Source organism: Hemitrygon akajei, chromosome 6 (assembly GCF_048418815.1).
Source record: "Hemitrygon akajei chromosome 6, sHemAka1.3, whole genome shotgun sequence".
In the NCBI taxonomy this organism is placed as follows: domain Eukaryota; kingdom Metazoa; phylum Chordata; class Chondrichthyes; order Myliobatiformes; family Dasyatidae; genus Hemitrygon; species Hemitrygon akajei.
Genome location: NC_133129.1, coordinates 169,276,717 through 169,289,918, shown reverse-complemented (window position 1 = coordinate 169,289,918; position 13,202 = coordinate 169,276,717). Strand labels below are relative to the sequence as shown.

Genomic DNA, 13,202 nt, shown 5'->3' with positions numbered 1-13,202 from the left:
CTTCTTAGTTAGTCAGATCATAAAAGGTTATGAGAAAAATGGAGGAGAATGGGTTAGAGAGGGATGATAAATCAGTCATTATGGAATGGTGAAGCAGTCATGATGAGCCAAGTGGCCTAATTCTGCTCCTATCTCTTATGGATTGTGTTCCAGAGATAGCGGGGATGATAGTGTCCACCAACTACTCCCAGAGGTAGAGAGGATAATGTGTTCAGGCACCGTTCCCGGATGAGGAGAGCATAATGTGTCTGAAGCCTAGACACAAGAGGGGGAGGAGGACACATGGAAATTACCTTCATTGACCATTTGCTCTGACATTTTGTCTCTCACTGCCACCTAGTTGAAGAGTCGAGGCTGATTTATACTTGTGCATCGCATATACACCGTAGGTACCATGTACCCTACGCCATAGAGTGACGTGCACCTCCCCAAAAAATTAACTCGCGTCGCGACGATGCAGACTGCAACAAGTGTGATTGGTCTGCATTGTAGCATCACATTTCCTCCTACAAATTTCCGGTTGCTTCTTCTCCACTATGTCTGTACACCGATGTGAAATAGATGAACCAAGTTGTCAAATCTACCTGCTGACATGCGAAAATGTTTGAAATGCATTTCCTCGTCCATGTCTCTCACGAAGAAACTCAACACAGTGGCATAGAAACCCTACAGCCAACTAGCGGTTTGGCGAACTACAATGTATGCTCGCTATGGCGTAGCGTAACGCAGAAGTGAAAATCAGGGCTACAGCAGAGGCTGCAGCATAGCCCATATGCTCAAGTATAAATCAGCCTTTACACTGTGACTTCCCAGGTGCTTGTGTCCCCGACCAATGAGTTTTGGCTCTTTGTGGCAATACAGAAGGCCATGGTCAGACACGGCAGAATGGAAATGGAAGTTGAACTGAAATGGATAGCTACAAGACATTCCCACTTTTTGCAGCAGAGAGAATGAAGGTGCTCAACAAATGGTCCTCCAATCTATCAACTGGCATGTTATAGACAAGTAGTGGGAAAAGGGGGAAGAGTAGGGGAGGTTATTGGTAATGATTGACGTAGGCAAGTTTGGGATTACTGATGATAGGGAGAAGGATGGGGCTGGACAGCGACTGGTTGTCAGGGGATGTAAAAGGGTGGGAATATTGATTGACTTACAAAGGCATGAGAAGAGGAGGGACTTGTCATTTATTAACAAGACTGGAAGGGGTAGCAATCAGGTTGAGACAAGAAGGTGCTTCACAGACAGAGCAGGACCCAGGCTTGATTGAGAGGAGCATGAAAAAGAGTGGGACCTAGATTTGATGGTATACTTAGTAGGGCACTGAAAGCCTACGCCAGCCAACTGGTTAGAATGTTCAAGGACATCTCCAATCTCCCAGTGTTGCTGTCAGAGATCCCCGGCTGCTTCAAAAGAGCACCAGTCGTAACAGTGCCCAAGAAGAGCAGGGTGAGCTGCTTCAATGACTGTCCCCCAGTTGCACTCATATCTACTGCGATGAAGTGCTTTGTGAGGTTGGTCATGGCCAGAATCAACACCTGCAAGGACCCAGTCCCACTGCAATTTGCCTATTGTCACAATAGGTCTAAAGCAGATGCAGTCTCACTGGTTCTGCGCTCAGATTTGGAGCACCTGGACAATAGCAATACCTACACCAGGCTGCTGTTTATTGATCAGAGCTCAGCATTCAACACTATCATACCCTTGGTACTAATCACAAGTTTCAAAACCTGGGCCTTTGTACCTCTATAAATGTTCCATGATGGTACTTCTTTTGTTATTGATTTGAGTGGTGAACACAAAGAGAAACACAGATATAATTCTTTCTTGTCTCCCTGGAAGTATGCCGACAGGAACACTGAGAGTGAACATGGTTTAGTTGTAAAGAACTATATCATTTAACATTGAATACACACTGCATGATCGTTTCTCAGTGGATGAATGACTTGTTGGTTCTCATTTGCTTACCTGCTGAATACAACAATTTTCTATTAAGCCTGCCCCTCGTATTTGTGTGTATGTGTAGCAGGGAGAAGTGGACTGCTGGCCTTTAACCTGCCCAGCCCTCAGCTGTGAGTATACAACCATTCCAGATGGGGAGTGTTGCCCACGCTGCGTGAGCGACCCCTGCTTAGCTGACAACGTGGTCAATGATATCCGGCAGACGTGTATAGACAACCAAGGAATAACGCAACTAAGTGGCTCGATATGGACCGTGGCTGGATCCCCCTGCACAACTTGCAAATGCAAGGTATTGTACTGCGCGAATATTTTATGTTACTTCGTCATATCTCAGAACGATCTTGCTACGGCTCAGTGTTCATTCCATTACTATTTTCTGCAAGTATGTAACTATGTTCAATATGGTGCTGATCTGTCACCTCCATTGAGGCCGGGGCTCAGTTTTAATTGTTTTATAGTGTTTTAGGCCACTATGGTAGTTTACTAGTTACCGTGATGCTATTACAGCTTGGGCCGTTCCAGAGTTCGGAGTTCACTTCTGCCGCTGTTCTGTAAGGAGTCTCTGTACGTCCTCCCCGTGAAATGTGTGAGTTTTCTCCAGGTGCTCTGGTTTCCTCCCACAGTCCAAAGACAAACTGGGTAGGTTAATTGGTCATTGTAAATTGTCCCATGATTAGGTTATGCTTAATCTGGATTGGCAAAATAAACTGACACGTTTATTTTGATGTACACATGATAAATAAACTTGTATCTAGAATCTTGAATCTAGAAATAGGTGTTAGAAGATTGCTCTGTGATAGATCTCCCACTAGCCTTCAGGCCATCCATCATACCCATCGATTTATTAAGTGCGTACACACATGCAGTTCAGGCTACATATATCTTGAAGGAATAATTGAAAACGTGTGAAAATCATATTTTAAAAATTATTTTGAAATTCAGCTTTTGTATAGCAAGGAAGCTATAATCTATTAGTGAGTAGAATTATTGGCCCAGAGCTGCTGCAGCCCATGTTCCATCCAGATCCTTGCTGCTCTCTTCGCAGAGTCTGCATGGTCGTCCTGTGACTGTGTGGGTTTCTCCAGCTGTTCCAGTTTCCTTCGGTAGGGTATATGCCTGTTGTAAATTGACCCTCATGGGTGATAGAATCTGGGGGCTGTTGATGGGGATGTGATGTAAAAATGTTTTCGGGAAAATTAATTGGGGAATGGGATTTCTCTATTGAGCTGCTAGAGCTATCAATGGCAGAAAAGGGCACCTTTTGGGTTGTAAAGAAATATGATAGTATGTAAAGATAAAACATAGGAGACTCCAGCACAGTACAGCTACTTTGGCCCATGATATTCTGCTGACCTATTCTAAGAGCAATCTAACCCTTTCCTCCTACAGAGCCTCCATTTTTCTATCATCCTTGGGCCTATCTAAGAGTTTCATGGCCTCTACTACCACCCCTGTCCCACACGCCCACCACTCTCTGTGTAAAAACCTTTCCTCTGATATCCCCCTATGACTCTCCTCCAATCACCTTAAAATTATGCCCCTGGGAAATGGTCTCTGACTATCCACTCAATTTGTGCCCCTTATTACCTCCTGTACACCCTCTATAAAGTCATCTCTCATCCTCCTTTGCTCCAAAGAGAAAAGCCCCAGCTCAGTCGTAGCTAATCCAGGAAGCATCCTGGTAAATCTCTTCTGTAAAGCTTCCACATTCTTTCTGTAATGAGCTGACCAGAATAACCACTGATGACCATCAAGATGAAGAATACTTAGTTACTTTCTCTTTTGTCTTATTTAGAAAATTAAATGGAATAACTCTGTTTCACAAACATTATGTTCACCACAGACAATTCTCTGAAACGTTACTTGCTAGATAAATTGGTGTATACAAATGGAGTTTGTAAGGCGGGTCCTGGCACCTTAAAACCAGTGCTTTGCGTAGATGGAGCTTGTCAGCCTGGGAAGGCAGTCCATCTAAGAGAGGGAAAACTCTGATATCAAACCTCCGCTGCCTTACAGCCATACCCACCTATGGGAAAGGCTTCGGGAGTAAACCCTGAGGACAAATCCGGAGCTGGAGTCCCTAAGGCAGTCTGACGTTGTCTTCAACCTTGCTCTGGCAACTCCTGCGACGACACTGGTGCCAAGCTGTATCATCCCTTTCCCTTCCCTTGGACAACATCAGTGGCATGGAGAGGGGAGACTTGCTGCATGGGCAACTGCCAATCTTCCATACAACCTTGCCCAGGCTTGCGTCCTGGAGAGAACACAGATCCGTTGTCTCACGAGACTAACCGATGCCACACACACAAATGGAGTTTATGCTGTAGCTGATATAAACTGATATGTTGATGATCTTGATCATTAGATAATAAACTTGAAAGGTAATTATTGCAGTTCTCAATTAAAATGAGCACAACACTGCATATTATCTGCAAGCTGATGCTAATATGCAGTCATTAAGAATGTTTTGCTGCTCTGATTTGATTCAGATCTCTTTTCAATCTGGTCAATGGGAACTTCGATTCACCCACTGGACCATCCAGGCCCAGTGTGTGAGCAAACCTAGGCACTGCAGCAATTATCTTCTATGTGCTTTCCATCATGCATCAATCAGACTATCATTAACTTCAACTATCTATAGACGGTTGACATGAGCAGAGATTCTGTAGTGATTATACAGTCTGTGGGGGGCCAGCAATTTCTGATACTCTAAAACATTGATGTTAATCATCGTAAGTCCATTATGAATCAGATAGACATAGTGCCAGAATGTGTCATTTTATCCAAACCTATCATTTTTATCCATGCATAAAACAGCACTTTCCTTCCAAATGCCTTGCAATAAGGTGTCAGATTTGCAATTAAATTACTGTGAATGTTTGTGATCATCAAGGCACAGATTGTTAGCACTTAGAGATAGAAAACTGCCCCATTTCAGGCACTTAGTTTCAAGCACTTTTTGCTCATTTGTGTTACAGGACCATCATAGAGTAAATTTACCTTTTTTTTCCCTCACAGCCTGGAAGATGCACCTAAGCTTTTAGCATTGGTGAATCACTCCTCTACTGACTATTATTTTACATCACTTTCATTTCCTGCTGAGCAAAGCTGCCCAGCAGAAATGATTGGGAAAATACAGCCATCAAAGGAACAGGCAGTGTTGGAATCAAATTCATTGTTCAGAGGGGAAATAAATCTTCTTCCTTATTGCCCATCTGTTATGTTGATGCTAATCAGTAGAGAATACTCATTAATTTCCTCACATATTGACTATTGCATGCAGCAGTGTGATTGTGAAAATACAGGCATTTATTTTTATTTATTTTATTTGGAGATACAGCTCAGTAGTATACCCTTCTGGCCTAGCGAGCCCGTGCTGTCCAATTACACCCAGAGGACCGATTAATCTATTAGCCCAAACATCTTTAGAATGTAGTTGGAAATCCGAGCACGGGGTCACGGGGAAAACAAACTCCTTGCAGAGAGCAGTGGGATTTGAACATGAGTCACTGGCACTGAAATAATGATATGCTAACCATTACACTGCCATGCCACCCCGATGGAAGCTACCTGACTTATCACACCAACTAAAGTGGCCAATTATGTTTTCATTTTTGGACCTTGTTTCCCAAGTTACAGCATTGCAATACATATCTAAATACTCCGAAACATTAAAATTAATCATCATAAACATATTATGAATCCACAATGATGAGTCTTCCTGTGTGAAATTAAAGAGAAGATTGGTATCTCAGTTTGGCTGCATCTTTATAAGGTTGTTTGCCAAGCCTGGAGGTTATGTACTTATTAAGATACAGCGCAGGATAAGCCTTTCCAGCCCTTCAAGCAGTGCCACCCTACAAACCTCAATTCAGTGTAATCATTGAACAAATCACAGTTTAGGTCGCAAATGTTCCGTCACTAGTCAAGGTGACGTCATCAGTGCGCAATTGAGTGTTGCTCTGCCGACTCCTATTGGTCCGACTCCTTGTTCAGATTGGTTGGCCGTCACGCTGGCTGCTAGTCTCCACTGGGCCCTGGCCTACCGGAGAGCTGAGTTACCACTGCTGGCCTGTATCCCTGGTCATAGGTCATTGTGAGCATTGGATCCTCGGGTTCCTGCGGCTCACCGCTCGGAGTTCCTGTGCCGCCACACTTTTAAGTCATCTCCCTGTCGCTCTGGGGATTTTCTTTTGTTCTTCCGCTCCATTTTACGTCCCGAAACAATTGCTTTCCATCTGTGATTCCTGCAAGTTTATATAGATAGACCTGTGTGCGGGTGCTGTTGCACAGCCAGTCAATGTCAGAATCTGAATGGACGTTGAGTGTGCATCTGCAGGCCCCTGTACCTCCTCCCTGATTGTAGCAATGAGAAGAGGCCACGTCCCAGATGGTGAAGGCCCTTTGATGATGGATGAAGTCTTCTTGAGGCAACACCTTTTGAAGGTGTGACGATGGGGAAGGTGTGCCTGTGATGGAGGTTCAGATTCAGATTCATTTCGAATGGGGAAAGGCCTTGATAGGGTGGATGTGGAGAGGATGTTTCCAATGGTAGGAGGGACTATGACGAGAGGACACTGCCTCAGAACAGAGGGGTATCCTTTTCGAATGGAGATGAGGAGATATTTCTTCATCTAGAGACAGGTGAGAACCTGCAATTTGGTGCCACAGGCAGCTGTGGAGGGCATGTGTTTATGTATATTTAGGGCAGTGATTGATAGACTCTTGACAGGGGTACGGGGGAAATGCAGGAAATTGGGGCTGAGAGGAAAAATGGATCAGCCAAGGTGAAATGGCAGACCAAAATCGATGGGCTAAATGGCCTAATTTCTTACGTCTTATTTATTTATCATGTGTACATCAAAACACACAATGAAATGTGCCATTTGGATAAATAACATACACAACCTAAGGAATGGGACAGCAGAGTAGTGTAGTGGTTAGCACAATGCTTTACAGTACCAGCCACCCCAAGTTCATATCCTGCTGCTGTCTATAAGGAGTTTTTACATTCTCCCTGTGACCGTGTAGATTTTCACTGCTTGCCCCGGTTTCGTCCCACAGTCCAAAGATGTACCGGTGGGTAGGCTAATTGGTCATTCAAAATTGGACTGTGATTAGGCTAGGGTTAAATCTGGGGTTAATGGGTGGTGCGGCTTGAAAAACAGGAAGGGCCTGTTCTGCACTGCATCTCAGTAAATAAATAAATATGCTGGGGTGGGGTCATTAGCTCATTCCAGCACCAGCATAGCATGCCTCACCAAACATGTTCACAAAACATACAAACGACAACTACGGCGAATCAAGATCTTACCTATCTCTCACCCACTCGCCCACTCACACAGATACACATGTATTTAGTCCTCTGACCCCACGGCAGGCCACGTCAGGGCCTTCAGCCTCCAGTGGACTCGGACTCACAGACAATAGGCAATCACTTGGCCTTTTGGCAATTCCATCATGGGCATAGCCCTCCCCACTGTCAAGGACATCTTCAAAGGGCAGTGCTTCAAGAAGGCAGCATCCGTCATTAAGGACCCTCACTATACAGGATGCGCTTTCTTCTCATTGCTACCATCGGGGAGGAGGTAGAAGAGCCAGAAGACACACAGTCAATGTTTTAGGAACAGGTTCTTCCCTTCCAACATCAGATTTCTGTACAGTTAATGAACCCATGAAACTACCTCAATATTCCTCTTATGGACTGCTTATTTATGTTGTGAGACTAGAACTAAGGGACATTGCCTCAAGGTTCAGGGGAGCAGATTTAGGACAGAGATGAGGAGGAACTGATTTTCCCAGAGAGTGGTGAATCTGTGGAATTCTCTGTCCAATGAAGCAGTGGAGGCTACCTCAGTAAATATATTTAAGACAAAGTTGGATAGATTTTTCTATTGCAGTGGCATTAAGGGTAATGGGGAAAAGGCAGGTAGGTGGAGATGAGCCTATGGCCAGATCAGCCATGATCTTATTGAATGGTGGAGTAGGCTCGATGGACCAGATGGCCAACTCCTGCTCCTATTTCTTATGTTCTTATTTTTATTTTAACTTAACATTATTTTTCATCTTATACTGTATTGCTGCAACAAAGCAACAAATTTCATGACCTATGTTGGTGATAAGAAACCTGATTCCAATTTTGATTTACTTTATTTCAGTAACACAGATTGTACAGGGCGAACTCAGTGGGTCAGCCAGCATCTATGGAGAGAAACGAAGAATTGACATTTCAGATCAAGCCCCTTCACCCAACGGTAATTGTGAATTTCCCTCCATGGATGCTGCCTGACCCATTGTGTTCCTCCGGCACTTTCTGTGTTGCTGCAGATTCCAGCATTCACTGCCTCTTGTACCTCCACTTAATTTCAGGATGTGTTTTGCTGTTAGGCATCTGATTTACCAGCAAAGGACTTTACAAAAAGACAGGCACTGCAAAAGTGCAGTTGAATAAACAAAATGCATAGTTTTATGACTTACAGATAATTCCACATTGAGCATAGGGCTATGCAAGGTTAAACAGACAGACAGACATACTTTATTGATCCCGAGGGAAATTGGGTTTCGTTACAGCCGCACCAACCAAGAATGGTGAAGAAATATAGCAATATAAAACCATAAATAATTAAATAAAAATAAGTTAATCATGCCAAGTGGAAATAAGTCCAGGATCAGCCTATTGGCTCAGGGTGTCTGACACTCCGAGGGAGGAGTTGTAAAGTTTGATGGCCACAGGTAGGAATGACTTCCTATGACGCTCAGTGCTACATCTCGGTGGAATGAATCTCTGGCTGAATGTACTCCTATGCCTAACCAGTACATTATGGAGTGGATAGAAGTCATTGTCCAAAATGGCATGCAACTTGGACCGCATCCTCTTTTCAGACACCACCGTCAGAGAGTCCAGTTCCACCCCCACAACATCACTGGCCTTACGAATGAGTTTGTTGATTCTGTTGGTGTCTGCTACCCTCAGCCTGCTGCCCCAGCACACAACAGCAAACATGATAGCATTGACCACCACAGACTCGTAGAACATCCTCAGCATCATCCGGCAGGTGTTAAAGGACCTCAGTCTCCTCAGGAAATAGAAGACAGCTCTGCTCCTTCTTGTAGACAGCCTCAGTGTTCTTTGACCAGTCCAGTTTATTGTCCATTCGTATCCCCAGGTATTTGTAATCCTCCACTATGTTCACACTGACCCCTTGGATGGAAACAGGGTTCACCGGTGCCTTAGCCCTCCTCAGGTCCACCAACAGCTCCTTAGTCTTTTTCACATTAAGCTGCAAATGATTCTGCTCGCACCATGTGACAAAGTTTCTCACCGTAGCCCTGTACTCAGCCTCATCTCCCTTGCTGATGCATCCAACTATGGCAGAGTCAACAGAAAACTTCTGAAGATGGCAAGACTCTGTGCAGTAGTTGAAGTCCGAGGTGTAGATGATGAAGAGAAAGGGACAGTACCCTGTGGAGCCCCAGTGCTGCTGGGATTTTTAATCCCAGTCTATCAATTTTCAATGAATGCCAGTACTACTTGTTCTGGGCCTATAGCCATTGGAAGCCGTGTACGATGGCAGAGACCCAGCAGGGAAAGACAGCTTTTGTTCTGCAAGGCAGCTTGTTTTATGTCAGGACCCCAGAAATGAAAGACAAAGTGCATGCATTCACTAAAATCATTCTGCACTCATTGCTGAATCTGAGTGCTTAAAACGAGTCCAGATGTCTATTTTTAACTACGTTCTGGTGTCTCCCAATTGTGATTATATTTGAGACAGATACTCTATCAGTACTAATAAAATATTGAAGCATAACATACTAATTTTGACCTGCCGTCTCTACATCATTATCAGGTATTGTGTTCACTGCATCCTTTTTAACTGAATAAAGAGAGAACATTTTGTTTATTTGGTAAGAGTATATTCCATGCATATTAATACTTATATCATGCATTTGAAATTTGAAATCTGTTTTTGCAGTCCTCATAAATTAAAATGTGTGATCCTTGTGATGTTTCACCTTGCACTTGCAAATGTGTAAAACTGGTCCAAGTTGAAGATCGAAATTAATGAATAATAACCCTGCTGAAATCAGTGCTAACTCATTTTCTGGATTTTAAAATGGCTTTGTGATGATTATAACCTGCAGAAATTTGGAGTTAATGACAAAGATAAAGCAGGTGACCAATTCTCCGAAGGTTTACAAATGTTGAATGTATTTACAGATTTTTCATCTTTTGTAAACGTTATTGGCATCAGTATCATGACCTGAATGTGTTTTCAGCCAGAGCTGGTGGCAGATCTCAAGTCAAGTTACATTTTCTGAAGCACTTGGAGACTTATTTTGACAAAGGAAATGAATTTGAGATTGTATCTTGAGTGCAAACATAAATGGGGATGTGGGACGCACATTTGGAGGTGGAGGTGGATAAATAGTTGGTAGATCAAGGAATGGGGGGAGAGGGATATGGAGAAAAGGGGCAGAAATTATCAGGCCAGCAAAGACCACTTACTTACTCACTACCCATTATGCTGCAGGCACGTAGAGTTGCAATGAAGGTCAAAGGTTCTTCATTGCTGTTTCTGAAACAGTTATTTTGACTAGTCAGAGTTGTTAGCCCTGAGCTAAACCACTCATCCACCCCGTCCCCCACCCCGAACCTGGAGGACCAGTGGACCACTCTTAGTCTGGCCTCTACCTTTTGATATGTTTGGCATGGGTGACCCTTCCAAGAATCAAAGCACAAGACCCTGACTCCAGCCAACATAACTCTCTTGGTCATTGAGGCACACAAGCCTCCAAACCCTACAACAAGGTTGTGGTCCTCTTGGAGGCAGTAGAGATCAGCCATGATCATATAAGAAGCCGGGCAGGCTCAACAGGCCTGGTAGCCAGCTCCTCCATTTTTTTCTGATGTTCCTGTGTTCCACTTTCCCTCTCTGCTCCTCCATCTGCATCATCTCCCTCTGCTCTACCTAACACACTTTAATGATGATGCAGCATTATGATGAAGGTATCTACTGTATTCAAAGAATAGAATCAAATTGAAATGATGAATGGCAAATGAGCACACAGGCATATTTTGCAAAGCCTTAGCTAGTTTGTGGCTCAAACTATTTACTCTCTCTTGATGAACAGAGATGAGGAATTTCTTCAGCCAGGTGGTGGTAAATCTGTGGAATTCATTGCCACAGATGGCTGTGGAAGGCAAGTCATTGGGTATATTTGAAGATGCTTGCTTAAAAAAGGCATTAAACGTTACGGAGAAAAGGCAGGAGAATGGGGTTGAGAGGGATAATTAATCAATCATGATAGAATGTAGGAGAAGACGCGATGGGTCAAATGTTCTAATTCTGCTTCTAAAGCCGCACACATAAAATGCTAGAGGAATTCAGCAGACCAGGTTGCATCTATGGAAAAGAGTAAATAGTCGACATTTTGGGCCAAGACCCTTCATCAGGACTGGTAAGACAATAAGATGGAAGAGCAGAATTAGGCCATTTGGCCCATCGAGACTGCTCTGCCATTTCATCATGGCTGATCCAATTTTCATACTTGATGAAGGGTCTCAGCCAGAAATGTTGACTATTTACACTTTTCCATAGGTGCTGCCTGGCCTGCTGAGTTCAACCAGCATTTTGTGTGTGTTGCTTTGGATTTTGAACATTTGTAGATTTACTCGTGTTGATGATTTTACTTCTATGATTTAAGGTCTTATGAACTTCACGTAATCGGTTTATTATTCTAGCTTTGGAGAGTTAACTTCGGGGTGAGGGTACGTGAAGTAAGTGTGTGTGTGTGTGTGTGTGTGTGTGTGTGTGTGTGTGTGTGTGTGTGTGTGTGTGTGTGTGTGTGTGTGTGTGTGTGTGTGTGTGTGTGTGTGTGTGTGTGTGTGTGTGTGTGTGTGTGTGTGTGTGTGTGTGTGTGCGTGTGGTGTTTATGATACTGCATTATTGTGCCTAATGACAGAGCATTACTTTTAATGGTGTGCAGTTCACCTTGACATACCCTGTTCAGCCACAAAATCTCCTTCAGCATTTCTCCATGGCTACTTTCACAACCGGAGCTGACTTCTAAAGCAATTTCTGGCTAGGCAGTTCTTAAAGTGTCCCTGGTAGATTTTGAGTTCAACTCTCCCTGATAGATATTGTGTCCAACTCTCCACCCCTGATTCCTCCACCACCTCCACTCCTGAAGGCATATAGGATGTCTCACATATACTTCGTGGAACAGAAAAACCTTCTTATCCCCATTTCTGTTTTCTGGCTGCCATGGTGAGTGTCAACAAATACACTCAAAAACTGACAATTTTTCTGTGTGTTTGTGCTACAAAGTTGGGAGGCACAGTAGAGTAGCAGTTTGCATAATGCCATCACAGTGCCAGCAACCCAGGAAAGTACTGTGAGTTTAATAATAAGATAATAACTGGCAGCTGCATTGAACTTAGGCTGGCTGCCATCAGGACCTGCACTCATCTGATTTTGCCATTTCTTTAGAATCATAGATATATAGCAAGGTGATAGATCATTAGGCTCAATGTATGCATGCTGGTTGGAAAGCCATTCCACACTTGTTTCTGAGCAACTTTGTAGGCTCTGGGCAGTGTTGTCACAGTGCACACAAGGAAGACTTCAACCCTTCTCAATAAACACATTGGATATGATACTGCATGCACATTGGAAGATATATTATTCATCCAATGTATCTGTTGAACCCTATTGTAATGGAAAAGTTGAAAAATCTTACAAATACATTCTTTTTCAATAATGTTAACAATATTGATCAAGTTTTAACTGAAATTGAACCTGTCAGCAACCAAATAAGGTTTATCTTTAGTTCTGTGACCTGTCTTGCCAGTCAGCTATTTCATGTTGAACTAAGACATGGATTTGAATTTTGAGTAAAAGCTCTCTTTTCATGTTTACAAGTAAATTATATGATTGTTAATCGGTTGGGTGATGGTGCTGGGAGAGGTGGAAGTGTGTGGATGGAGCTGACAAACAAATAGAAAAGACTCTGGTCATACATTACACAGTCTGCAAGATCTGGCATTTGTTTTCCCAGTACGAAACTCGCTTAGCTTAATTAATGAAACTCTCCACATTCAGCATGGTTTCTAAGGGATTGGCAGTCATGCAAAACAACAAGTAGTGAGAACAGTGAACCAGAAGCCTGGTTTACGTGGCCTGATTCTGTGATTAATTGTGTTGGATGGTTTGCTATTGTGCAAGACTAATTTCAGTTCCATT

General features: G+C 43.3%; 1 protein-coding gene across 6 annotated transcripts in view; it reads left to right on the top strand.

Moving 5' to 3' along the window:
- LOC140729684 (protein kinase C-binding protein NELL1-like) overlaps window positions 1-13,202 on the top strand; it is a 915,540-nt gene that overhangs the window by 895,661 nt on the left and 6,677 nt on the right. For all 6 annotated transcript variants that reach the window (XM_073049744.1, XM_073049741.1, XM_073049746.1 and 3 more), the window contains one exon: window positions 2,024-2,248. In XM_073049744.1, the coding sequence (XP_072905845.1) occupies window positions 2,024-2,248 (225 nt within the window). The remainder of the gene's footprint in view (window positions 1-2,023; window positions 2,249-13,202) is intronic.